Here is a 25,680-nt window from a genome sequence, read left to right as displayed (position 1 = left end):
ACACGGTCTGTGCAAAACCTTTTTGAAAGGAATATTACACGTTAAACCTCCTTTTAAGCCCCCCCCCCCCATAGAACCTTGGGACTTGACTTTGGTGCTTCAGTCATTAACAAGCCCTCCTTTTGAGCCTTCTGATTCATGTGATATAAAATTTTTATCATGGAAGACTCTACTTTTAGTAGCTCTTACCTCAGTCAGAAGAGTATCTGAGTTACAGGCCTTGAGTGTCAAGAGACCTTACTTGAACTTCCGCAGAGATAGTGTCCCTTCGTACTGACCCTTCTTGCCCAAGGTCATTTCTGGATTTTTCATGAACCAATCTATTGACTTGCCGGTTTTCTTCCCTCAGCATTCCAACAGAGGGGAACATCTTTTGCACACCCTTGATGTTCATAGGCAGCATCGTTTTTATTTGGACAGGACTAAATCTTTCAGGAAAATGTATCAGTTTTTGGCCTTTGTGGGACCCAGATTGGGTAAACCTGTCTCCAAAGTGACTCTCCTCCTGGCTTAGAAACGTTATTACCTTCATTTACCATCAGAATAAACTATCCTTACCTTCCAGAATAAAGGTTTATTCTACTAGATCGATGGCTACTTCTGTAGCTTTTCATTCTAGAGCCCTTCTATGGATGATATCTGTGCAGCAACCACTTGGGCAAGACCTCATACCTTTATCACTCATGACAAATTGGATTTTGCCTCCAGGGGATGAGCATCCTTTGGTTCTATGGTGCTCAGAAATATCCTTCCTTAGGGCTACCCAGGACTCTAGTAGCTGGGGACTCTGTCCTATCAGTAAGGAATGAATAAAGATTTACATCATCAGATAAAGAAGTTATGTCTTACCATAATGTTCCATCTGTGTTGTAGATCTTTATTCATTCATTACTTCCCACCCTCCTTCCCCCTGCCTGGACTCCTGGTGGACTTAAGAACTCTTGATAAAGTTATTTGCTCAGACAGAGCCTTCTACTGTCTCTCTTACTATCTCTATAGTATAGGGGTGGGCAAACTCTATCTGGAGAAACTATGAGAGGGGCATTATGGGCAGGTCTTAGCTGAGAGTTTTTGGTTGGCACGAGCTTAGAAATGGCAGTGTCAGTTCCGAGGATGGAACCGAGGTCCTATCAGTGATGAATGAATAAAGATCTACAACACAGATGGAACATTATGGTAAGACTTAACTTCTTTTTTTCTTCTAATCTTTACAGAAAACCTACATATTCCACCTCCCTATGTCACTTTGACAGCTGGCATACTTTACACCAGAAGAAAGCTGTGGTTAAAGGGCAGCTGGTATGACTAACCAGGATGATTTCTGAAGCTGAAACTTTTTTAAAGAAGTGGATTCAGTGGTTGCACCTAGTTTGCAGTCCTCTGAATCCTGGTCAGTCACAACCCCTTTAGTTTTGACCTGAATTTCTGAGAAGTATATACCAAACAGTAGGGGGCCCAGCACTGATCCCTGTGGCACCCCGGTGGTAACAGTCCTGCTAGTTTATAGTGTGTGTCCAGTCTGTGCGCCAGTTTGCAACCCATCTTAGAGTGGAGGGGTTTACTTTCAGTTTGCTAAGTTTATCGGTAATGCCTGAATGTGGGATTTTATTGAAAGCCTTTGCCAAGTTGAGGTTTGCTGTGAGCACAGGTTTGCCCTGGTCAGTGGCTTTGGTCCATTTTCAAAGAAGTCCACCAGATTTAACAGGCAGGCTCCGCCCTTGACAAAACCGAATTGGGTAGGATCCAGGGTTTGGAGGTCACCTATTTCTTTATTTATGAGTTCCAGAATGATACATTCCATAGCCTTACAGATGAGGCTGGTCAGACTTATGGATTCCTTGTATCTGTTGCTAGGCCACCTTTGTGGAGGGGAATAACTGTTACTGTTCTTCGTTCCCTGTGGTTAGGCTAGGTACTTAATAATGATACTAGTTCATGTTTTAGCCTGTTTTAGAAGACAGCCTGTGATCTAATCTTGTCCCATAGAGGCTGTATTTTTTGCTTTGTACAAGGCTTTGAGGACCTGCTCTTCAGATATGTATGGTGGGGGGAAGTTTGGGGGAAGATTTGTGAAAAGTTAGGAGGGGGTAAGGGATTGAAATTTTTGCGAAACCTATCCTCTGGCAGGCTTGCTATCTCTGTGGGGTCAGTGTGTGTGATACTGTTGGTCACTAGTTCTGTACATGCTTGGGTCCTACCTTTTAAGCTATGTATATAGCTGTAAAAGGCCTTATGATTATCCTTGGCTGTAGTTGCTAAGTTTCTCTCAAAGGGGCCCTTAGAGGATTTGACAGATTGTCTTATTTGTCTGTTGAGGCGGAGGAGGGTGCTTTTTCCATTTTTGGGGCCTTTCCTTTGTTTTCTTGGACAGCAGCTTTTTACATTTATTGTAAAGTTTGTTGATGCTGAATGTCCACCATGGCAGCTTGTTTTTACTTGGGGCTCTAGCTTTGATTCATTCTGGTACAGCCAAGTTTATACACTTATGCAAGTGATGGTACAGGGTTTTAGTGTAAGCTTCGACGTAGTTACCACTTCTACTTTGGGGTGAGGCTTGGAATGCATTTATGCCTTCACCTAGGAGGGTATAGTTTGCCTTGGTGAAGTTTTTTAGTCTGATTTCACCCTTTTTGAGTTCTGGTATTAGTGCCAGCTCAAAGGTGACTGTTTTGTGGTCAGATTTAACAAATGAGTGTCCAACAGTTGTGGCAGTAAATCTGTTTGACATGTTAGTGAGGACCAGATCTAGAACGTATGTTCCTGTTGTCAGGGTGTGAACAGTTTGTTCCAGGGCATTTGAATTAACAAAGTCGAGGAACTTTTGTGGTAGTTGGGGCTGGTGTAGGTTTCCCAGTTGATGGTGGGATGATTGAAATCCCCAACAACCAGAGTGTTAGTAAAATTTGGATTGTCCCCAGTTTGGTCGTCTGCTTTGTGGGCATCGTGACCCATGGAGAAGGATCTGTAACTGGCAATGACTTGAATGGGGGTCTTATCCATGGAGTTGTCCAGTCTAACTAGAGAGGAGGTGAATTTATCTTTAATATAGATAGAAGCACCACCTCCTTTGGTTTTCACATGTTCATTTTGCTGTCTAAAGGTGTGGAAAGCATTGTAGCCTTGCAAGGCTGGGGTACTCTCGGAGACCTAGAACCAAGTTTCTGTTACTGCACAGACCTCTACATCTTCTAGTGATAGTGCTTTCAGGGAGTGCAGGTTTTTGGTTTAAGCTCCTAATGTTTAACAGTATTGCGCTTATTTTGTTGTGGTTGGCTAATTTTACATTGGTAATGTTGTTTTCAAGACATTGTCTAAAAAAGGCACTATGGGGGAGGCAAGAGCCATTGCCAGCAGCCAAAAGCCTAGAGGTGCCAGGTGCAAACCCTCTGTGGCTATGCAGAGAGGTTTGTCAACCATGACTTCCCAGGCTGACAGAAACTGGATCCCCTTTGAATGACACCAAAAACTAAGCCAATTATTGAAATCTGTCATTATTTTTTTTATACTGTGGCATCATTCTAGGTGAGGGTAGTGTGCTGCTCAATGCTAGGGACATACCTGCTTGGGACACATACTCAGAGAGCTCAGCCATGTCTATTTTCATGTAGTCCAGTAAGGTACGTCTCAAGTCATTTACTTCAACACAAACTATGACAGAGTCATAATGGCACTTGTTGCTGAGAGACCTGAGTGCATGTGTGATCTGATGAATATTGACACCGGACAGGCAGCCGACAAGACTTTTCTCCTTGTCCAGCCTGGTGAGTAGGACATCTGTGTCTCTCACTATTGAGTCTGCAATTACAAGAAAGTTTGGTTTTGAGTGTTTTGCCTTATGGGCTTGACACTGATAGTGCTATATGATATTTTGATAGTGTGATAATGATAGTGATATGCTTGACAGTGAGACACTGCTGTTGGTGTATACGTCGTGGGTGCTGTGGGAACTGTGTTAGTTGTAGCAGTCTTGTGTTTTGGAGGTCTGTGGTGTTTAGGTAAGTTTTTCGAGAGAACCTCCATGTATATAGATTTCTTGTGTTTGATGCGTACTGTATGTATAATAGCACTATGTGCATATGTAGTGATGGGTGAGTTGATAACCTCTTCCTTGTTATTGAGTGTGAGAGATCATGGATTCAAGATTCTTGGTATAGATGCATCTCTCACACACTGTACTAGAGTGAGCTGTAAGTAGAGGGTTGTCTGTGTACATGAGGCAGTTGCTACACTGCCGCAAGAGACCAAAGTCAACAAGGTTGGCAGGAGAAACAAGGGAAGTCCAACTGTTCATAATGCTAGGTTGAAGGCTGTTGTCACTAGGGATGGCTTTTCAGAATTGTTCACGGAGGAGCTTAGTGGTTGGATATTTCTGCTTGTGTTTTTTTTTTTTTGCTGGTTGTCAGTAGGTTACAGCTCCTTAGCAGTATTTCTTTAACTGAGAAAGCACTAGCGATGAGGGCTACATGAGTGTGCTACAGTGGTATATTAGGGAAAAATTTCTGAATGTAACTGTCCGGCTTTGGCGCACAGTTGCATAGCAGTGCACGGTGCTGTGCAACACATAAAAAAGCAGACACCTGTATCTGGACTATGCTACAACTACTAGCTACTCTAGTTTCAGTGGGAAACACTAGAGAGTGTTTAACACAGCAAATAGCAGTGAGACACTAAAAAAAATTTAAAACCGCAGAAAATCAGCAAGGAGGCTCTAAAGAACAGCTAAGAGATCAGTTACTTAAACACTGTTGGGAAAACCAGAACAAACAGAACATATAGCTTTAAAACAGTGAAAAGTAACAGTAAATACTTAGTGAAAATAGCAAAAAAAAAAGCTTTGCAAACAGTGGAGACTAGAAAACTGGTAAAGGACACTAAATTTAATAAAGGATATATCGTAACTTATACAACAAGGCTAGAGTTGTATAAGACATCTTGAAACAACAGGAAGATACTGAAAATAGGAGGTCTAAACATGGAAAAACTAAGTGGCCATCCACTAGTAGTAACCTTTAGGAGGGACAGTAACATGAAAAACTATTTGGAAAGGAAAAGACATATTTTAATGGTAGAAGGGGATCCCATTTGATGTCCAAATGGGTAGATGCAAGTACTGTCCTTATATGAAGGAAAGGGATTTGGGAGCATTTTATGTCCCAGGAAATGCAATTGTAAGACTGAAAAGGTAGTTTACATTGCTCTTTGTTCATAGTGTCCGTGTTTTAATATTGGTAAAATGGAAAGGGCACTGAGGGACAGAATCTATGAACATTTATGGGACATTAAAAAAAGATAATGGGCATTTATGGAAACACAAAGTGATAATGACCATTTCTTTTATTTTTTATTTATTTATTTTTTTGATAGATGTAATTGATGTTGACTTTAGAGGTGGACCCTGGAAAATCAAACTGAAGTGTAAAGAATCCAAGTGGGAGATTAAAACCAATACCACTGGATCACACTGTCTAAATGAAGGGTTTTGCTCTTTTGTTTTCTTAAGTTGAAGACCTTTGACTTGCAATGCGCTATTTAAATGTTTTACAAAATTCTTAATAGCTTAATTTGAAGCATCTCATTAATGTTTTAACAGGAAAGTTTTTAATGTGTTTTAGTTTATCTGGTAACACGAGTTTTGTATCTTTAAATTGTGCATCCCAATTGCTACTTTATAATCTTGATGTTTTTTTCATTTAAAAGTGGTTAAATTTTTTCCTATAACTACTCTAATAAAGTCCCCTGATTGTTTGGGGATGAAAGTACTTAGTCAATAAATTAAGGCTTTTGATAAGGCAGAGAAGGGCAGACATAGCAGGGGGGACAGGAGCAAGGATCCCTCCAAAGATAGGTTGAAAGAGAGCCAGAAGAGGTCTCTGGACTCTTCTACTGTGCAACTAGCTGTTCTGAAGACCTCCTTAGCCTTTGGATCTGACAGTTTCCCTGAAAGCTTCAGGGTTGCATCTTATTTGGATCTGATTTCCAGCTGTCCCTGATCTACTGGGTCCATATTTTTCATCAGAACTACTCCCCCCCCCCCCCCCAGGAACTGGTTGCTAACACTTCCTGCTGACAGGCCTGGGCACTGATCCTCCAGACTGTCCTCTACAGGTTCTTTCTTTAGGTCAGTGTGGTCTTCTAGGAGTTTGTCCAAAGTGGATTTAGCTAAATTGATTAACTGTTTGAAGGCACTGTTATCTGAGGGTTCTTCCCACTCCTGTTGGAGAATGATGAGACCTTGCCTATCCCCACCTATTGTTATCTGTCCTTCTTTGGCCCCCTTGTCAAATCTGGAAACTTCGGATCTGCCAGAGCTGACAACTTTGATCTCTTCGATTTCATCAGTTTCTCTGATCCACTCCCCTCCAACCACTTTGGAGCTGGATGGGTCTGGGAGCCAAGATTTTGGCATCATGGTCTCTGACGTCAGAGTCAACTCCAAACTTTTTGGAGCCTTCCGTTCTTCTCTGTTTCTTGGCTCTCAGCAACTAGACATCAGCTTCTGCCCCAGATCCTTACAGGACACCATGGTGAGGAGGACTTCTTTCAGGTCTTCAGATCTTTGTAACATACTTCAGAGTTTGAGATGATTGAGAAGATCTTCTCCCACTCGAGAGGAGGTGACCTACATATCCTCTAATCCAGACCAGGCCCCCACAGTTTCTGGAACTTTAGTGCTACATCATTGCATTTTGTGGCAGCTAACACCAACCAGACTTGAGCTAACCCAAGTTGTTGTTTCCCCTGCTTCTTCCAACTTCCTCATTATCGCCCTAATGGAGGAGCATAGGAAGCACAAATGCAAGAGCAGACTTTTAGATTCTCCTCAGAAGTCATTAACCAAAGATGCCAACGTTGATGATAGAGAATGGTCCTCCAGATCTCCCCTGGAAGATGTTCCATTTGTAGAACTCCTGGAGTTACTCAGAGGGGAGGTTGGTCCACTGATGCCTGTTCCCTGGAAGAGTCTGTGTTTTTTGTGGCTTTTGTTGCAGACCCATGTATGACCCCGGCTGTCCCTCTGGCAGATGGCTTAGTGGACTTGGTGTCCCAGCAGGCTTTGAAGGAACCAGACATGGTCTCTTTCAAGCCTAACAAGATATTTATGACCCTGAAGGATATGGCACATTGGAGTAAGGGGCCTTTAGTGGTTGCCATTGTGGTGACTGCAGGCACTAAGAAACTGTCGAAGGAGAGTGTCACTGTCCATCTCTGTATCATAGTTCAAGGCTGTGGAAAGGTTTGGGAAGCATGTCTCTGCTTCAGTGACATTTGTCTTGTGAGCACGGACCTACATGACCCGTTTGACTAGACTACAGAGGGATTTGATGAAGGAACTGCTAAAGTCCCTGACCAGTCCCAGAGTGAGTCCTACAGAGGCTTTGAGTCCCCACTGGTGATAATACAGTCTATCACCAATGTATTCATGCATCTCTTGTCTAATGCAGTGGCTGGCATGGCAAGAGCAGCAGGCACCAGCTTCACTATTCCCCTTCATGCTGGGATGCAATTATGTGATTTTAGAGGGAGCTTAAAGAAGACGTTGAATGCCCCATTGAATGGGTCAACCTTAGTAAAACAAACCAAAAGACAAGTTGCAGGATGATGTATCCTGTTTATTAAAACACACTTTAGGACTTTTGTCAATGATATAAATGACTTCTTCAGACTCTACATTCACACTACATTCTCTACTTCTATGATAAAATAAGAAAGTCACATGTTTTCAATTGATCTGTCCGCTTCAACCCAGTCTTAAAAACACAGTACATTTATTATTTCTAAACATACAACAAGGCACATAATTTAGCTGAATTGAAATACTCTGAACGGAAAATATTTTAAAAAGCAAATTCAGCTTTCATCTTTAAAACACAACTGATAAAAATCACATCATTGAGCCCTGGGGGTACACTGGGATTGTATTTTGTTTGCTACTTTAGTTATTTATACTGCAAAAATAAGTCTAAGTGTTCCCCTCTTGAACCCATTTCAACTTTTATCATAGCCATGTATTTAAAATAATGTTCTGGGTGGTTTTTGACATGTTTTGCAAGTGCATTCTTTTCATCTAGCCTTGAAATGTCATACTGGTGTTGGTAAATCCTCTTTCTAAATACACCCTTGGTTTTACCAATATAGAACATATGACATACTTGACAAAACTGCCATGTAAACCTCCCCAGAAGTAAAACAATAACTTTAGTATTGGTTTTAATATACTGGTCAGTACCTATTCTTACATCTAAACCCTCTAAAATGAAATTACACTGTCTTTCACATTTGTGCATACCCATTTCAGCCACTCTAACATTATTACTTTCCAACAAATTAATTCTTAAAACAAATATCTTTCTTATAGACTATGTTTATCATATAAATAGAGAATTTGGTGTGATTTTTCATTTTGAAGAAGTCATTTATATAATTGACAAAAGCGCTAAAGTGTGTTTTAATAAAGAGGATCTGTTGTCCTGAAACTTGTCTTTTGGTTTGTTTTTCTAATTTTCCTGGTTTGGAGTGTATTTTGATTGTTGGTGAAATGGGTCAACCTTATTTGGACCCCAGGTCAAGGACTGGTTTATATTATATAAGCGAATGCTTTATAATTAACCCAAATTCCACAAAAAGACAAAATACCAAACAAACAGATCAGCAATTTTTTCCCCAGGGGAACAAAAATCGCTTATCCATTAAAAAAAACCCACAAAATAAAGTGGGGACTTCCCTTCACACCCCCCCTACTTAAATATACCAACTCTGAGATCGCACCACAGTGGAGGAAATGGCAAAGTCCCAAAAACGGCCCAGAATGTTTTTTAAGGCCAGTCTTGGACCAAGTCAGTTGAATCACTTTGTCAAACGGACTTCATTCTTTGCTTACAGTGTAGCCCATCCTGTCTCTTTTGAGGAAGGACAGCTGGATGTGCTTGGTGGACCTACAGAGTGCCTACTATTACATCATGATAGCCAGGCAGTTCAGGAGGTTCCTGCCCCCCCAGATGTTCACCAAATGAGTGGCAGGTTGCATGGGGTTCTGGGGTGTTCCCATACTTAAATGACTGGCTCGTCACAGCTCCACAAGGAATACTGTAGGTCATACAAGAGACTCCTTACTCCACTTATTGTTTTCCTTATGGATTACAATAAAATTTGAAAAATCCAAACTGGAACCAGTTCATAGGGTGCCACATGGGTACCACCATGCATATAGCCAGGCTTCTTCCATCCAGGCTGTCATCTCTACATATTCATGCCGCCCAAGTCTTGCACCATGAAAACTTACAAGCCTATTGAATTCTTCAACTATTAGTATTCTTGGCTGTTATCACACTAGTTCCACATGCCAGTTTCTGCATGAGAATACTCCATTGAACTCTATCCTTTCAGTAGTCCATGACTTGTCACAAGATGCATCATCCCATCAGGTTCACCAGGATCTGAAGACCGCATATGGTATGGTGGCTGACTTCCCTGGTGATCAGCTTGGGACATCTCTTTGTGTTCCCTTGCCAAGGGCCACGGTAACCACCGACCCCTCTCCTGTGGGGTGGGAGAAGGGGCATTTCAGAGGGAAGATGGCTCAAGGTACTTGGTGTCAGATTGAGGCAAACCATCACATTAATATCCTGGAGATATGGGCAGTCCTCCTCATGTTGCAGGCCTTTCAGGATTGTTTCACCACAGGTGTGATAACAATATAGATGTACAAGATGTCTGTGGACTAGCACATCAACAGCCAAGGTGGATTCTGGTCTTACCAATTCTGTCAAGAGACCATGAGGATGTGACCGTGGACAATGTCTTTACAGTGCTTTCCTGCTATAGTACATATCCTATATCTTCACAGACAAACTGAGCAGGTCAGCTCTTCTGCCTCATGAGTGGTCTCTCAGTCAGTCAGTGGTGTCTAAGATCTTCTGTTGCTGAGGCCAGCCTTGCTGTGATCTGTTTGCCACCCTAAACAGTACCAAGTGCATCAGCTTCTCTTCTGTGATCCTTCATGAGGGAGAGTCCCCAAGGGATTCTGTTGTCCATACTTGCCCCCTTGGACTTCTGTTTGGTTATCCTCCAGCTCCTCTCGTAATCCCATTTCTTCAGGAAGCAGTCTGGTGTAAAGTAAAATTGATTCTCATTGCCCCCTTTTGGCCTCGACATGTTTGTTTCCACTTTTTTTAGCCTCAGCCAGTGTACCCACACTGGGTTCTGGATCCCCTTCCGGATATGATTTCTCATCCCTGTAGTAATCCTCACTTGGACATCAAATCCCTCTGTCTGACCACTTGGTTTCTCCGCTTCCAGTGATGTCCAGAAATCCCACGCTTTCTTCCAGGGTTATACAGATTTTCACTTCTCCGCAGAAACCCTCCACCAGGAATACCTGCAAAAGTAAGTGGAAAAGGTTAATAATTTGGGTTAATTCTGAAGCTTTGGATCTGTTCTTGGTACACTTGCCATCTGTATTGGATTCCCTCTTGGGTCTCTTCTGTTCAGGGGGGGTTGTTATTCGATTTGAAGTACAATTAGTTGCCATTCCTGATGATTTCTAACTTTCGTTTGGGAAAGCAACATGCTTCCATAAGGCTCTCAAAAGCATTTTTAAGTGGTGCCTTACAGTTGTGACCCCCGATTGAGGGACCCCATGCCTCCTTGGGACAGCGTTTTACCAAGGCGCCATTTAAACCTGCATCCTTTGCAGATCTGAAATGTCTGTTCTGGAAAACATTTTGTTTTCCGGTGGCTGTGATGTCAGCCAGAATGATTTCAGAATTACAGGCCTTTTCATGCAAATCTTCATATTTAATTTTTCATAAGAATTAGGTGTCTCTCTGGACTAATTCAACCTTTGTTTCCAAGGTGACTTTAGAGACTTTCGTAAACCGGACTATAAATCTACTAATTTTTTTCCACAAATTTCTTAAATAAAGGTATGTATCTACTTTGTTCTTTGGCTGTCCATCATCACACTGTACAGAGAACTTTTGAAACATGATGAGCTGTTTATTTCCTTTGGAAGGCAAAATTAGGTTCCAGTGTGTTTAAGGTTACCAAGTCCATGTGGCAAACTGTTTGATTGTATTTCAATTTGTGCACAGGGCTAAGGGATTGTCATTGCCTTCTAAACTGAAGGTGCATTCTATCAGAGTGGTTGCAACTTCTGTTTCCTTCTTTAACCATGTCTCTATTGATGATATTTGTGCAGCAACTACATGGCCAGCAGTTCATTCGATTGTCTCTTGCCACAAGCTGTACCTACATTCCAGGTCCAGAGCTGCTTTTGGTTTTACTATTCTGTAGAATTTCCTTCCATAAGTGCCTCCTGAAGTTATTCTAGCTGGGGATTCTGATCCATATGTTGAGGCAGATGGAAAAGACACCATCAGATACAAAAATTATGTACTTACCATAATGAAAGATCTGTACTGGCTTCTTCTGTCCATCTCAGCATCCTTGCCCTCTGCTTCCCATCCAAATTGTCACTTTTATGTCTCCTACTGACCCACAGTGCACGTTCCTGGTGCCTTTCTTTGTTGCAACCCTTTTTGGTGCTGTATGTGGTAATAGCTCTCTGTCCATTAGGGCTGATAATCATGTATTTGTGACAAACTAGACCTGAGGACAGTAGGGTTGGTGGTGCATTATGGCCTCAGATCCCATTTACCTGAGATGAGATGGACAGAAGAAGACAACATGGCTCTACCATTATAGTAAATACATAACTTTCATTTTTTGATGCTTCTCTCAAATTATTTTCTTACTGCATTGTTTTGGTTAGACATAGCTTCAGTGCAGTAATGTAGTTTAACAGGCTTAGATTATCCAAAGTTAGGGAACATTTTAGGGTGGACTGTGTATGGCTGTGCAGCTGTTAATTTTGGTTGAAGTTTATAATACTTTATCCCAAAGTTGTGGGTTTGGCTAGATGTTGGAAAGTGACTGAGTGAAAACAAGTCATAGCTGGCCATTAGCCTTTCATCGTTGCCTGGTGAGTATTTTGAGACTATATATTTTTGGATGTGGGAGGGAGTGTTGCATCATGTCTTAATAAATAATTGAGTGAATATTTTTTTTCCATAGGAAAATGTGATACTGTAAAGAAGAGATTATTATTTGATGGTGTTATTTCCAGTTTCAGTGTGTATGCTGCCTGGAAGTCACATTACTGACTTGTTCTCCTGTACCATGGCAGGATAAACCTTGTCTGTATTTATATTTCCTTGATGACATGATGCAGCTGTAGAAGAGTGCAGTGAGAGAGGATGCCTCGCTTTGTCTCTTCTGGAACTTTTGGGGTTCAACCTGACCTTTGTCTTTCTGGCCAGTATCCTTGTTTTAATTCAGGTGAGTTCATTGTTTGTCATATTCTCATGACGTATTTTTCTTTGTTTCTGCCACCCACTTATTGATGTGTGTTAGCTTTTTCTCTGTTATGCTACTGTTATTTTCATAATTTTCTTCCTTATTTGTATCCTTTACATAGCTCAAGAGCTGGGCAAAACCCTTGCCTTAGTACGGTGTTTAGTTTCTGTTTGTTCTCTTAGATTCTGATCATTTTCATTTTCATTCCTCCTCACTAATGGGTCTCTGATCTGACTCTGCTGCTTTCCAAGACTTGGGATCTGAGTCTCAAGCTCCTCCCTCTTCCCATAATGCACCTTACCTTCCTCAACTCTCCAGAACTCATTTGCCATGCATTGTGTCCAGATGTGGTTCCAGTCTCAAGCTAGTGGTATTGGTGTTTTTTTGGTCAGATAAGTGAGAAATTCTTGTTTACAGTTCTTAATGACTAATTATTGTTTTTTTTTTAACTCTGCTTTCACCTCCCTCGTTATAGTTGGTGAAACATCAGAGACTTTAAACTGCTCTTTCTTCTTTCTTTCTTCGTGCCATTGGCAATTTCCTACAAAAAAAAATTCTTGCTAAGGGTTACTTGGTATTTAGTTTCTATAGTTTTATTGCCTGTGTGTGTGTGTGTGTGTGTGTGTGTGTGTGTGTGTGTGTGTGTGTGTGTGTGTGTGTGTGTGTGTGTGTGTGTGTGTGTGTGTTGGTGTGATTAGTGTGTTAATATGTCAGAGAAACCAACTGGGTTCAAGAGATGCATTTCTTGTGGGCACAAGATTCCTAACTTGGATGCCCACAAGAAGTGCGTCTATTGCCTAGGCACAGAACATTTAGATGTGGAGTGTGTGGTGTGTACAACATTCAGTCCTCAAGCTTACTGCAGAAACAAGCTCATTGTAAAGGGCTTGTAGTCTATGTCCTCCACTTCTGGGGCTCAAACCCTCTTAAGCATACTGGCTCCAAACATTCCCTCTCAGCTTCCTCTGAGGAGTCGGAGCATGGCAGGAAAAAGGTGCAGGTCTTGGATCAATCAACATCTGATCCGAGCACTTCCCATAAATCTTCAGATCTGAAGACTTCTTCATATCAGTCTATTTCAGCTCCTAAGGTCTCGAGGCAATCATTTGATCCGAAAGATCTGTCGGATCCATCTTCCTCGGCTCTGAGCACCTCTAAGACCTTGGATCCTGTTATCATTTCATGATCCCCAGTTCCCGGCACCTCCTTCTTATATTCCAGGACTTTGGATCCAGTGGTTAGAAGCCTGACATCTAACTTCCAGGTAGAACCAGTATTCCCAGCTCTTCCCTTGAAGGTCCTTCAAACCTCTACCAAGTCTAGACATGCTTCCTTGGCTCCTTCCAGGTCTGGACAGGATGATGTGGAAGTTCCTTAGGGTGCAGATACAGATGGGGGTATTACCATCTCTGTCCCATCTCAATGAGTGCTCCTCCTCCCTCCATACAGACTCCTCCGATCCAACGCCTGGGTACCAGAGAGAGAGCCGATGTCTGATCTGAGTAAACTTCCTTCCTGGACTCTTGACTGTATCCCTGACTAGCATTGCTCCATTTTTGTCAGATCAGAGTGGGTCCCAGATCTGAGACGTCTGCACCAAATTCTAGGGTGTTGTCTTCGGCTCCAACTTTGTTGGATCCATCACTTCCCCTTGGAGCTTTGACCTTCAACAGCTCAAGTCTGGTTCTGTTGCAAGGCCTTGGGTCCGTGGGTGGGTCTGCTCTCTCTCTTCCTGTAACTTTGGTGCTGAGGGAGAGAGGGGTTCCCCAGACTCGCCGACCTTCCGGATTGTAGAAAGGGCTTTCTCTAGATTTAAGTCATCTCCTCACACCCAGGATCTACCCCTTCCTTTATCGGATCTAAGCACTGAGCCTGTCATTCCTGTCCTAGGTCAGCCTGTCATGAGGAACCTCCAGACTACTTCCCATCAGGGAGTCCCCCCCCCCCCCCCGTCTTCCAATACCTCCCTGGAACACCCACAGAGGAGGTCCATTGAAAGAAAAAGTGTAAAAGGAAGCACGTAGACTCCCCTATGGAGTTCTTTACAGAGGACACAGATTCCGATAAAGGAGAAGGATCTCCTTGTTCACCACCTGAGGACTTCTCCTTTGGAAATATCCTAGCACTCATCTAGTAGAAAGATGGGTGGTCTTCCCAGCCTCCTCCTTCTGAGAAATCGTGTGTAACTGGAGGTTTTCGGGATGGGCCTGTATACGTCCTAGGTGATTCCCCCAGTCGATGAACTGATTGATCTGGTCTTCCACCAGGCTGGATCATACGCATTGGAGTAAAGGCATTCCTGTAGATGCCATTGTAATTGCAGCAGCCACTAAGAAGGAGCTAGCAGACCAGAGCTGCACTACCCATTCGCCTTACAAATACTGTAGAGCATTGGACAGACATGGAAGGTGCATTTATGCCTCGGCTACCTTTGCATTGAGGTCTTTGAACTATTTGGCGCACTTCACCTGTCTGCAGAGAGACCTGGGTAAGGAATTATCCATCTCTCTTGCTGAGACCATGTCAGAGGAGGACCTGAAAAAAGGAATCTTCCCAACTGGCTACTCTTTCTTATCTCACTAATTCTTCGATGAGGTTGATTTTGCATGCAACAGAAAGCATCTCATAGGCAAGCTGGCACAGGCAGAGCTATCAGAAGACATTCCTGGATGCTTCTTTTTGATGTTACAGAACCCTTCAAGGCACGATTCATTAATGCCCCCTTTGATGGGTCCTCTTTATTTGGACCTTCTGTGAAAGACACTAACCCGCAGCAAGCAAGAAGGAAAAACCTTGTCTGCCATGGAGATCAGGTTTTCTGTTTGTCAGAGGACCTTCTGTAGCAACCAACGAGGAGGTAAGAAACTTGGTTCAGGAAGTTGCAAGGCTCTTTTCAGGACACACAGAGGGATACTTCCTCCAGAGGCAGAGGGAGAGGTTTCATAGGCAGATGCCACCACAGAGGCGGGGTCCACAGAATCAGGGCTCTAGGGAACCCTTCCAGTGCTCCTGAAGAGCTGCCTGACTGTCCATCTCTGGAGACAGTCGGGGGGGGGGGGGTCATCTATCCCTGCACCTGGATGCCTGGACAAGTATAACAAACAAACAATTCCTGCGTGCTAAACATTCTATCCAGAGGCTGTTACATTCCCTTTTCCCTAACTTCTCCAGGTCCAAGAAGGAGACTCCCCAACATTCCACCCAGTCAGAGGGAGTATGCACTATGAGAAGTTCAACATTTTCTACAAAAGAGTCATCCAAGAGGTCTTCCCGACTGAACAAAGAGGATTCAGAACATATTCTTGCTTCTTTTTAGTGCCAAAAAAAGACAGGGGATGTGAGACCTATACTGGATCTCAGCAACTTGAATCATTTTGTCAAGTCAAGGTAACAGATTGTTACAGTTTAGGCCATCCTGCCACTGTTGCGCAAGGATGATTGGATCTGCTCTGTGCATCTTCAGGTTGCATAGTATCATATCAAGATCAACAGGCACTCCAGAAGTCATTTGCGCTTTCGGCTGGGAGCTAGTCATTAATAGTTCAGGGTATTGCCGTTTGGACTCGCCATAGCCCCCCAGGTGTTTACCAAATGTTTGACAGTAGTAGCTGCTCACCTGAGGCTAAAGGAATTCCAGGTGTTTCCATATGTAGATGATTGGCTCCTTACTGCACTGACAAGGCATCTTCTGAGACAATCAAGGGACTATCTAGTGAGAGTCTTCCACCAACTGGACATTATGATAAACCTAGCAAAATCGAACTTGGCACCTGTTCAAAACTTAGAGTTCATAGGAACACAACTGGAGTCTAAGACACAAGCAGCCTCCTTGCCAATACATCACATTTTATCTCTGAGACAACATGCTCAAAATGTACTAGATCGCCCGCAACCACTAGTCAAGTTGGTTTTACAGGCTGTAGGGTCAGTGGCAGCTGCAACTGTGCTAGTTCCCTTAACGAGGTTCTTTGAGAGTTCTCTAGTGAACCATAGCAGTTCAGTGGTCCATTCTTTGTCACCCACTGTCTGCTCCCATAAAAATGTCTCAGATGCAGGAATCGTCTGCAGTGGTGGCTGGAATCACACAAACTTTTTCTGGGTAGATCCTTCCTTCTTCCCCCCACCATAGCCACAGTGACCACTGAATCTTCCCGATCTGGGTGGGGGGCAGTTCCTAGGGAAGAAGGTCCAAGACATGTCATCACCTGCAGAGACCAAACTGCATATCAGTATCCTAAAGATGAGATCAGTCTTCTTTACATTACAAGCCTTCCAGGACTTTCTCCCTCTGGGGACGATTGCGTTTCTCACAAACAGCATGTCAGTAGTCTGGTACATCAGTAAACGAGGAGGAACCCTTTCTTATCCATTGTTCAGGGAAGCCATGAGAGCTTGGGAATGGATGATGTCTTCAGACCATTTTCTGATTGTGCACACATTCCAGGAGTAACCAACATTCTAGTTAACTGACTCAGCAGGTCAATTTTGACTCCTCATCAGTGGTCCCTCAAACATTCAGTAATGAACAAGATATTCAGCTGTTGGGCCAACCTTGTTGCGACCTCTTTGCCTCTCCCATGAACTTCATCTGCAACAAGTATTTTACTCTGATCCTGTGGCAATCAGTGAGGGATGCAGTAGTTCACGATTGGTCCCCGGGTCTCCTTTATACTTGCCCCATATTATCCAAAAGTTCTACAGAAAGCCAGCAACTTGAAAGGTTCCTTAAGCCTCATTCCCCCTTTCTGGCCTTGCCAGGTATGGTTCTCCTTTCTTTGGTCTCACTTCAAGTGTCTGCCATGGATTCTGGATCTCATACAGGATCTCATTCCTCACCCGTCAGAAAGACAGCTTTCCGATCTTCACACCCTCAAGCTAACTGCATGGTTTCTCCAATTCCAGTAAATGTAAGGAAGTCCAGGCTCAACCCATCCAAAAATTCACATTATCCTGCCCTCTCAGAGGGCTTCCAATAAAAAGGCCTACAATAGCAAGAAGAAGAGGTTCTCTAGTTGGGCATCAAGGGAAAATATTCATCCTTTCTCAGCATCTACAGAATCTGTTCTCCTTTCTCTTAGCACTCTCTTTCAAGAAAGAGGTAGTTTCTCCACCATCAAACCCCAACTGGTGCCATATCCAATTTTCATGCTAGGAAGAGAAATTCATCCCTTTTTTGTTCCAAACTATACAAGGCCTTCTTGAGGGGAGTTTTTCATCTTAGACCTCCAGTAAAAAATCCTGATCCCCCCCTGGGATCTTACAGTGGTACTGCAAGGCCTTACCTTAGAAGCCTTTTGAACCAGCAGATTCTTGTGAAATAAAATGTCTTCCTTGGAAAATGATCTTCTTAGTAACTATTACTTCTGCTAAGAGAGCATCAGAGCTTCAAGCTTTGTCAGCCAAACCTCTTTACATTATTTTTCACAAAGACAGAGTATCCTTGAGAACAAATCCTTCTTTCATGCCTAAGGTGGCCATGGAGTCTAACATTAACCAATCAATTCAGTTGCCAGTTTCCTTCCCCAACTTTTTGAACAAAGATGAATACCGTTTACATCTCCTGGATGTTCAGACAATTACATTTCTACCTGCACAGAGCAAAGAATCCTAGGAAGTCTGATCAACTGTTTGTCTCCTTCTCAGCAAGTCGGTCAGGACAGGCAATTTCAAAAATCCATTTATCTAAATGGATAACAGACTGCATTTCATTCATTTTCTGTGAAAAAGGTATAGACTTCCCCTGATCTCCCAAGGCTCATTCCGCTAAGGCTATGGCTACTTCATCCACTTTCTCTTTCAGAGCCTCAGTTGATGAATTTAGTGCTGCAGCCACTTGGTCTAAGACTCTTACCTTTGTTTCACGTTATAAGTTGGATATATTTTCTAGGAGCAGATCATCCTTTGGGTCGACCATGCTCTGGCACATCCTTCCCACCCAGGGTTTCAGTAGCTGGGGACTCTGACCCATTAGTGAGGAGGAATGAAAAAGACAACATCAGATTTAGAAGTTACGTACTTACCATAACTAGGTATCTGTGTTGTCCATTTTCATTACTCCTCACGTCCTTCCTATCCATCCCCTGGCCTGGTGCCTTTGCAAAGTGCTTGGAAAAATTTGGAACCCTTGGATTCCAGGTTTGAACCTTGGGTACGTCTTTCCCTGTAGTTGTAGCAACTTCTTTTAGTTGTAGGACAGCAAACTCTATCTGGGGAGTTGAGGAAGGTATGGTGCATTATGGGTAAAGGGAGGAGCTCCAGACTCTGATCTTAAGACTTGGAAAGAGGCCAAGTTTGATCTGATATCGGATCCAAGGCCCATTATTGAGGAGGAATGAAAATGGACAATACAGATATCTAGTTATGGTCAGTACAGAAAATCCCCAGGTTAAGGATGAGAACCATTTTTTAGTCTGTCCTTAAGTCAAATTTGTATGCAAGTCAAAACACGTACACATGGGTCTTATTAAATGTCACTTAGTCAAATGTTTGCCTCAGTGTAGTATTTATTTTACTTTTCTTTGCATATAAAACACTTTAGAAACCCTTCCAAACAAAAAAAAAAAAAATCTTAAACATAATACTGCATACTGTAGCTATGCTTCCTTGCTTCCTGTGAACTATGCTTCTTTACTTCATATCAACAAAGCTGGTTTAAGGCATCTTTGAATTAAATGTAGTGTTTATGAGGACATTTTCACACACACACACCATACTTCTTAACTGTACAGATTTTTGCAGAATGTCCTGATTTTGGCCGCCTATTTTTGGTCTGTTTTTCATATACTTGTGGTTTTCTGGCAAATTAATGGTAAATCATTAGGTATCTCAGTTAGAAAATGACAGACATTTGAGTTGCAGTCCCAGACTTCATATCCTTCAGAAAATTCATGCTAATGCAAAACCTTTTATTCTATCAACTTTCTAAGTTTGTAAGAGCAGTATTTAAAAAATTGTCCCTATTTTTGGTCCTTTGTCCCACTTTTATTTAGGGCAAGAAATCTGGACAAAGCCATAAGAGATTTAGAGGTATCACACACACACACACACACACACACACACACACACACACACACACACACACACACACACACACACACACACACACACTCTTAACCCAACTTTACCTATTCTATAACTAACCCCCTCCCCTTTTGCAACCACCCATTTCTTAACTGCTACCAGAGGATCGCTCGCTCTCACTCTTCTCTCTCTCTCTCATACACACAGTGTCTTCCTCATTCATACTTGCAATCACCCATACATCGCTCTCACTCTCTCCCAATCTGTCACGCACACAGTCACTTCCTCATTCATACCTGCATTCACTCGCCCATCGCTCTCACTCTCCCGATCTCACACACATACAGTCTCCTTGTTCAGACCTGCAGTCACTCGCACATTGCTTTCATTCTCCCGATCTCTCACACACACTTCCTCATTCATACCTGCATTCACTCACACATCGCTCTCACTCTCTCCTGATCTGTCACACACGCAGTCACTTCCTTATTCATACCCGTATTCACTGACACATCGCTCTCACTCTCCCGATCTCTCACACTCACACAATCACTTCTTCATTCATACCTGCATTCACTCACACATTGCTCTCCTGATCTCAATCTCTCTCTCTTTCTCACACACACACACACACACACACACACACACACACACACACACACACACACACACACACACACACACCCCGATTTGGGAAACTTTAACTATTTTAATTTTTCTCACATTATTTCCGACATTGCAGCAGCCTGTTCATATCTATGGGTTGTCCGCATGTCCATAACCCAGGGACTGCCCGTACATAACTTTTCATTTTCGGAAGTGGCCAAATGGCTGCATCAGATGGTGCATTGTTTTTCATAAAAAGCATTTGAATTTTCAGGTATGTGTACGGATATGTGTTGACAGCACTTAGATCTTTCAGGTCTGCAAGTATGTTATGGCTTTTCCTGCCCTGTCTTATTGCCTTTGTGGCTGCTGACCATCAAACTGCCTTTCAGCCAGTTTGTTCTGCATTGGGTATCCCCAGAGCAGGGATTAAAGCCATACTGAGTAATCTTTATACAGGAAGCTTTGGAGGCATTTTTTGCCCTCTCCTGCATCCAGTAGATGCAGACTGAAAAGGCATTTGTAAAGACTTTAACCCCATCTTTGAATGCCAGACATGGGCAATTGTATAACGGCAAGAGTGCACTGTGTTTTTTCTGTGTGCATGATTGTGCATGCACTCACACACGCACATCTCATTGAGGGTACTGTCACTATCTTGGCAACACCAACTCTATGTCCTCTGGTTTTGTGTTGTCTGCAGGCCTCCATTTACTGGTGGCAGAACATCATACTAGAACCTCCCGTCTTCCCCCATGGTTGATGAGCCACTGTTCATTGCTCATCCCCACCCTCCCCTTACTCCCCTTTTCCAGCTCCCAAGTCACTGCCCAAACATGGGTCATCCAGTGATAGAGAGCTTTATCCATCTGTGCTGGACCTGCTCATTCTGTATTGTCTGCCCCAAATAATTTGATATCCCCATTTCATACTGCCCATTGCTTTTCTGTTTACTGTAGAGTGATGCAGACATATACTGTAAAGGAACTAATATAAAGGTGTGGCTGGTAAGCCAGAGATATTACTTAACTGAGAAGTGTGCACCTGTGTGTGTAAAATTTGATATATTTGCATTGTGAAAAAACATAAGTAGAGAAGCAGTGTTTTTATGTTATCACATTTATGGTGTTGGACACATTTGCTTCTTTAAACCAAAATAACTTACACAATTGAAGACTCCATGGTGATAATATAAATGTTAATGATATTAAATCAAGTAGAGAGTGAAGTGTTTGAGAGTTATTAGTGATTGAGCTCAAGAAGCAGAGCTGTTTGTATGTCAAGTTAAAAAAGTTAATTATGAAGGTAACAATGAAGTTTAGGGACAAACATTTTCTGTTGTATAAACATTGTTAAAATAAACATGAATGGAATTTAATAATGATTGGAAAGGAGAAGTCTTCTCTAACTGTCTTAAGTAAGTAAGTAGGTGCCCTTGAGTCAAAATTGACTCTTGGCAACTCTTTAGATAGGCCCCATAGAGTCTTCATTTGTTTATTTATTTATTTAACATTTGTTAACCGGGAAAGTCCGACTTGGAATGAACCAGATGTCCTTCATGGATGCATCTGCAGTCATAACAACTGGGTTGTCCTGTCATCAGGCAGCCCTTCAGTCGGCCGGATTCCAAAGTCCGGGTCCGGCTTCGGCTGATGTCGCACTTCACCCGACGTCATCTCTGTTGGTCTTCGGGTATAAAAGCATCAGCCGACGCCATTTTCCTCAGTATTTCTTGCCGCGTGGCGCCCGAAGCAGAAGCTGTTCGCAAGTGCCGGTCGGTCGGATCCAGAGATTACTTCTACCGAATACTTCTTCGAAGACTTCTAAAGCTAAGTACCCCGTTGGGGACTCTTTCTTGCCTCAGCCGATGTCAGAAAAAGTTAATAATTGTTTAACCTGTGGGAAACAAATACCTCATAAAGATTTCCACTCTTATTGTCTGCCTTGTTTAGGCCCAGCCCACGACGTAGCAGCCTGTTCGGCCTGTGCTTCTTTCAACCGAACGCTTAGGCGTCGGTCGGAGTTTGCAGAACAGTTTTTCGGTTCTGATTTTGCGTACATTATGCCGCCGGATCCTCCGACTACCCAATCTGCCAAAAAACGCAAAGATAAAGACCGACACTCGCGGTCCGCGGTTTCGGCCGAAACCATGGTTAAGCAAACCACGAGTGTCTCGGTTTCGGGCGGAACCGAGAAAACTGATCAAAGTACAGCTGAACCTATCTCTACAACTGAGGCCCCTGCTACCACTCTTGAATCGGCCTCAGAAATTTTATCCACTACGGTGGTTGCCACTGACTTATCAGACACCATTCCCTTGGATGTCTCTACCCCAGCACGTGGTGCTGCTAGGCCTCCAGCAGCCATATCCATTAAGGCCTTCGCCAGGGCTAAAGCAGCCAAGACTACTAAGACAGTGCCTGTTAAACCCCCCACAACCAGGCCCTCTTCTAGTTCTCAAATGCTTACTTTGGCAGGAGATTTAATTTCATTAATTAGAGGATCTCATTCTCACCCAGACAGGGCCTCTCAGCCCCCAGAGAAGAGACCTAGGGCAGAGCCCCCTGAGCCAGTGTCCTCTGATGATTCTGCTGACGAATCAGACATAACTGACCAGCCAGAGGCTCCTTTCTCCAATTTTGAAGATTCTGATGCTGAAGAATCCATTCCAGCTGCTTCCCCACCAGAAGAATTCTCCTTTGGGGAAACCTTACATGCCATGCGAGAGCAGTCCCAATGGCAGCAACAGGATTTTTCAGACTCCAGAAAAAGACTTAGGACCTTTCTGCACCTCCCACAGCACAGGCCCTTAGCTATACCTCCTGTTCTCTCTGTGGTGGATGATGCTTTCAATGATGTCTGCTCCGCTCCAGATTCTTTACCCCCAGCCCCTGCCAAACCAGACAGATTTTACAGGGTGCCAGATACTCATCACCACCTTTACAAGGCCCCACTTGCAGACCCCGAAACTATATCCCAGGGTCCCAAGGCAGTAGCCGCGACCATAGCTAAAACCCTATTCCTTCAGAAAGGGAAGCAAGGTCATTAGACAGATGGGGTAAAAGGTCTACACTTCAGCTACTCTCTCAGCTAGAGCTTTAAACTGTCAGTTTCACATGATACAATACCAAGAGTTTATGCTTGATCAGTTAACTAAAAACTAACCACTGATGAATCTCTTGATAAGAAATATGTATTAGAAATGGTAAATAACATACAACAGGTTAGCAACCATTCCTTAAAATGTGGCTATGATGCACTGGAGGCTTCATTTAGATCAGCCATGACTGGCACAGTGATAAGAAGGCATGCATGGCTAAAGGAGCAAGCTTTACCGGATCATGTTAAAGCTAAGTTGCTAGATGCTCCTATGGATAAGACAAGTTTGTTTGGTACACCTGCCCAGCAGGTTATGAAGAAAATGGAAGAAAAGGCAAAATCTGTTCAAACGGTTAAAGATTTCTTGCAGGTTCAACCCACAAGGTTTAGCAGGAACTGGCCTGCCAAAAATTGGTCCTTTCCTGACTCCACAAAATTTCAAAGGGGCAGGAATAGACGTTCCAGAGGCAGAAACCAATCCAGAGGAGGTGCCTACAGAGGACGACAGTGGCAAGGTAACAACAGAGGCACAGACACAACCACTGCCACTACATCAGCACAACCACAGTGACCTTAACCTAAATCCGCCTACCAGGGAACAAATAGCAGCTCCTCTAGGCGGAAAGTTAACCTTATTTTCAAAGAACTGGCACTACATAACAAAAGACAAGTGGATTTTACAAACCATAGATCAAGGTTACGGTTTCACTTCCACACTTTACCAGTCAAAGAGGAATGCCAAATCTACCTCCAAATCAAAAACAGAGGCACTACAACAGATAATGGAGTTAGCAAACATGAGAGCTGTGGAAAGAGTGCCAACAGCAGAGCAAGGAAAGGGTTCTACTCCAGACTATTCCTAGTTCCAAGAAAGGAAAAAGTTGGAGACCAATTCTCGACCTGTCCACCTTAAATACATACATCATTGTCCCAAAATTCAAAATGCTGACCCTACAGCAACTTCTTCCCATGCCGGGCAAGGAGTCTTGGCTGGTAACTCTAGATCTCAAGGAGGCATACCTGCACGTCCCCATTCGACCAATCTGCAGAAGATACCTCAGATTTCTTGCAGGATCAGAGCACTATCAATTCTCAGCATTGCCCTTTGGCTTATCTACTGCGCCCAGAGTATTCACAAAATGCCTGGCATCAGTAATCGCCCATTGCAGACTACAGGGAATTCAAATTTACCCATACCTGGACGACTGCCTGCTACAAGGGGACAACAAAAGCAAGCTGACAACAGATTTACAAAGGGTCATTTACTTGCTACAAGCACTGGGATACACAGTCAATTTACAAAAGTCAAGGCTGATACAATCCCAAACAAGGACATTCTTGGGCGCGGAATTGGACACAGTAAAACAAATGGCATTCCTGACTACAGAAAAACAAAAAGAACTCCCTCTTTACTTCTTGGCACTAACAAAACTGAACAAGTTAACAGCAAGAAAAGTACTGCAGGCCTTGGGCTTCATGGCATCATGCATAATCTTGGTCCCATTTGCCAGACTACATATGAGAAAACTACAGTGGTACCTAAAGAATTTATGGTCCCAACACAGACACAGCCTAGAAACAGAAATCCCACTAATTCCATGCTTAAAGCAGGAGTTCCTATGGTGGGCTCAGGCATGTCAGTCAAACCCAGGCCTACCCTTTCGCAGATGTCAAGCAAGCCAGACCATCACAACAGGCGCTTCAGACCTAGGATGGGGGGCCCACATGCTGGACAAATGCGTGCAAGGATTGTGGACACAGGATCAACTTCACCTGCACATCAACCTAAAAGAAATGCTGGCAGTAAAACTGGCAATCCAAAAGTTCAAACCATTTCTCCAAGAGGGCCAGTTGATGATAAGGACAGACAACACCACAGTCATGTGGTACATCAACAAACAGGGAGGCACTCATTCATACCCCTATGCAGAATGACTTTGGAGCTGTGGACCCTGGCACTCAGCTACAACATCCAGTTACAGGCAATATTTGTACCGGGAAAAGAAAATACTCTAGCAGACATATTAAGCAGAACCACATCGGATGCCCACGAATGGAAGCTGCACCCGGACATCTTCAAGACCATCTCAAAGAAATGGGGAATGCCTCAGATAGATCTATTCGCATCACCTCTCAATCACCAGCTCAAAAGTTCTGCACAAGGACATTCCACCCACTAGCATGGAAAGTGGATTCGCTCTCCTTCAGCTGGAAAGGCCTAACAGCATATGCATTCCCACCTCTTCCCTTGATACACAAAGTACTACTAAAAATCAAGGAAGAACGTCCAAGGATAATCCTGATAGCTCCAAACTGGCCAAGACAACACTGGTACCCACTGCTGAGGAGCATGTCTCGTAACAATATTTGGCCAATACCCTGATGCCTTTGATGTTAACTCAGAACAACTACAGCATCATACATCCAAAGCTAAAGTAGTTGCAACTGACTGCATGGAACATCACATAGCAGCAGCTAATCCAGAACTTTCCCAAAGAGTTAAAGACATTATTCTTGAAGCACGCAGACCTTCAACAAGAAGGAACTATGCTGGAAAATGGAAAAGGTTTGTCATTTGGAGTACGGAAAGAGGAAAAGATG

General features: G+C 43.2%; 1 protein-coding gene across 1 annotated transcript in view; it reads left to right on the top strand.

Moving 5' to 3' along the window:
- Positions 1-25,680, top strand: part of CLCN6 (chloride voltage-gated channel 6) — a 1,280,196-nt gene that overhangs the window by 93,577 nt on the left and 1,160,939 nt on the right. Inside the window, exon 6 of the mRNA XM_044075232.1 lies at positions 12,230-12,336. Coding sequence (XP_043931167.1) covers positions 12,230-12,336 — 107 coding nt within the window. The remainder of the gene's footprint in view (positions 1-12,229; positions 12,337-25,680) is intronic.

This window comes from Protopterus annectens, chromosome 1.part1 (genome assembly GCF_019279795.1).
Source record: "Protopterus annectens isolate FY-2018-M chromosome 1.part1, PAN1.0, whole genome shotgun sequence".
Taxonomy (NCBI): Eukaryota; Metazoa; Chordata; order Ceratodontiformes; family Protopteridae; genus Protopterus; species Protopterus annectens.
Note: the sequence above shows the minus strand (reverse complement) of the source record. Positions and strands in the feature narration are given on the sequence as shown.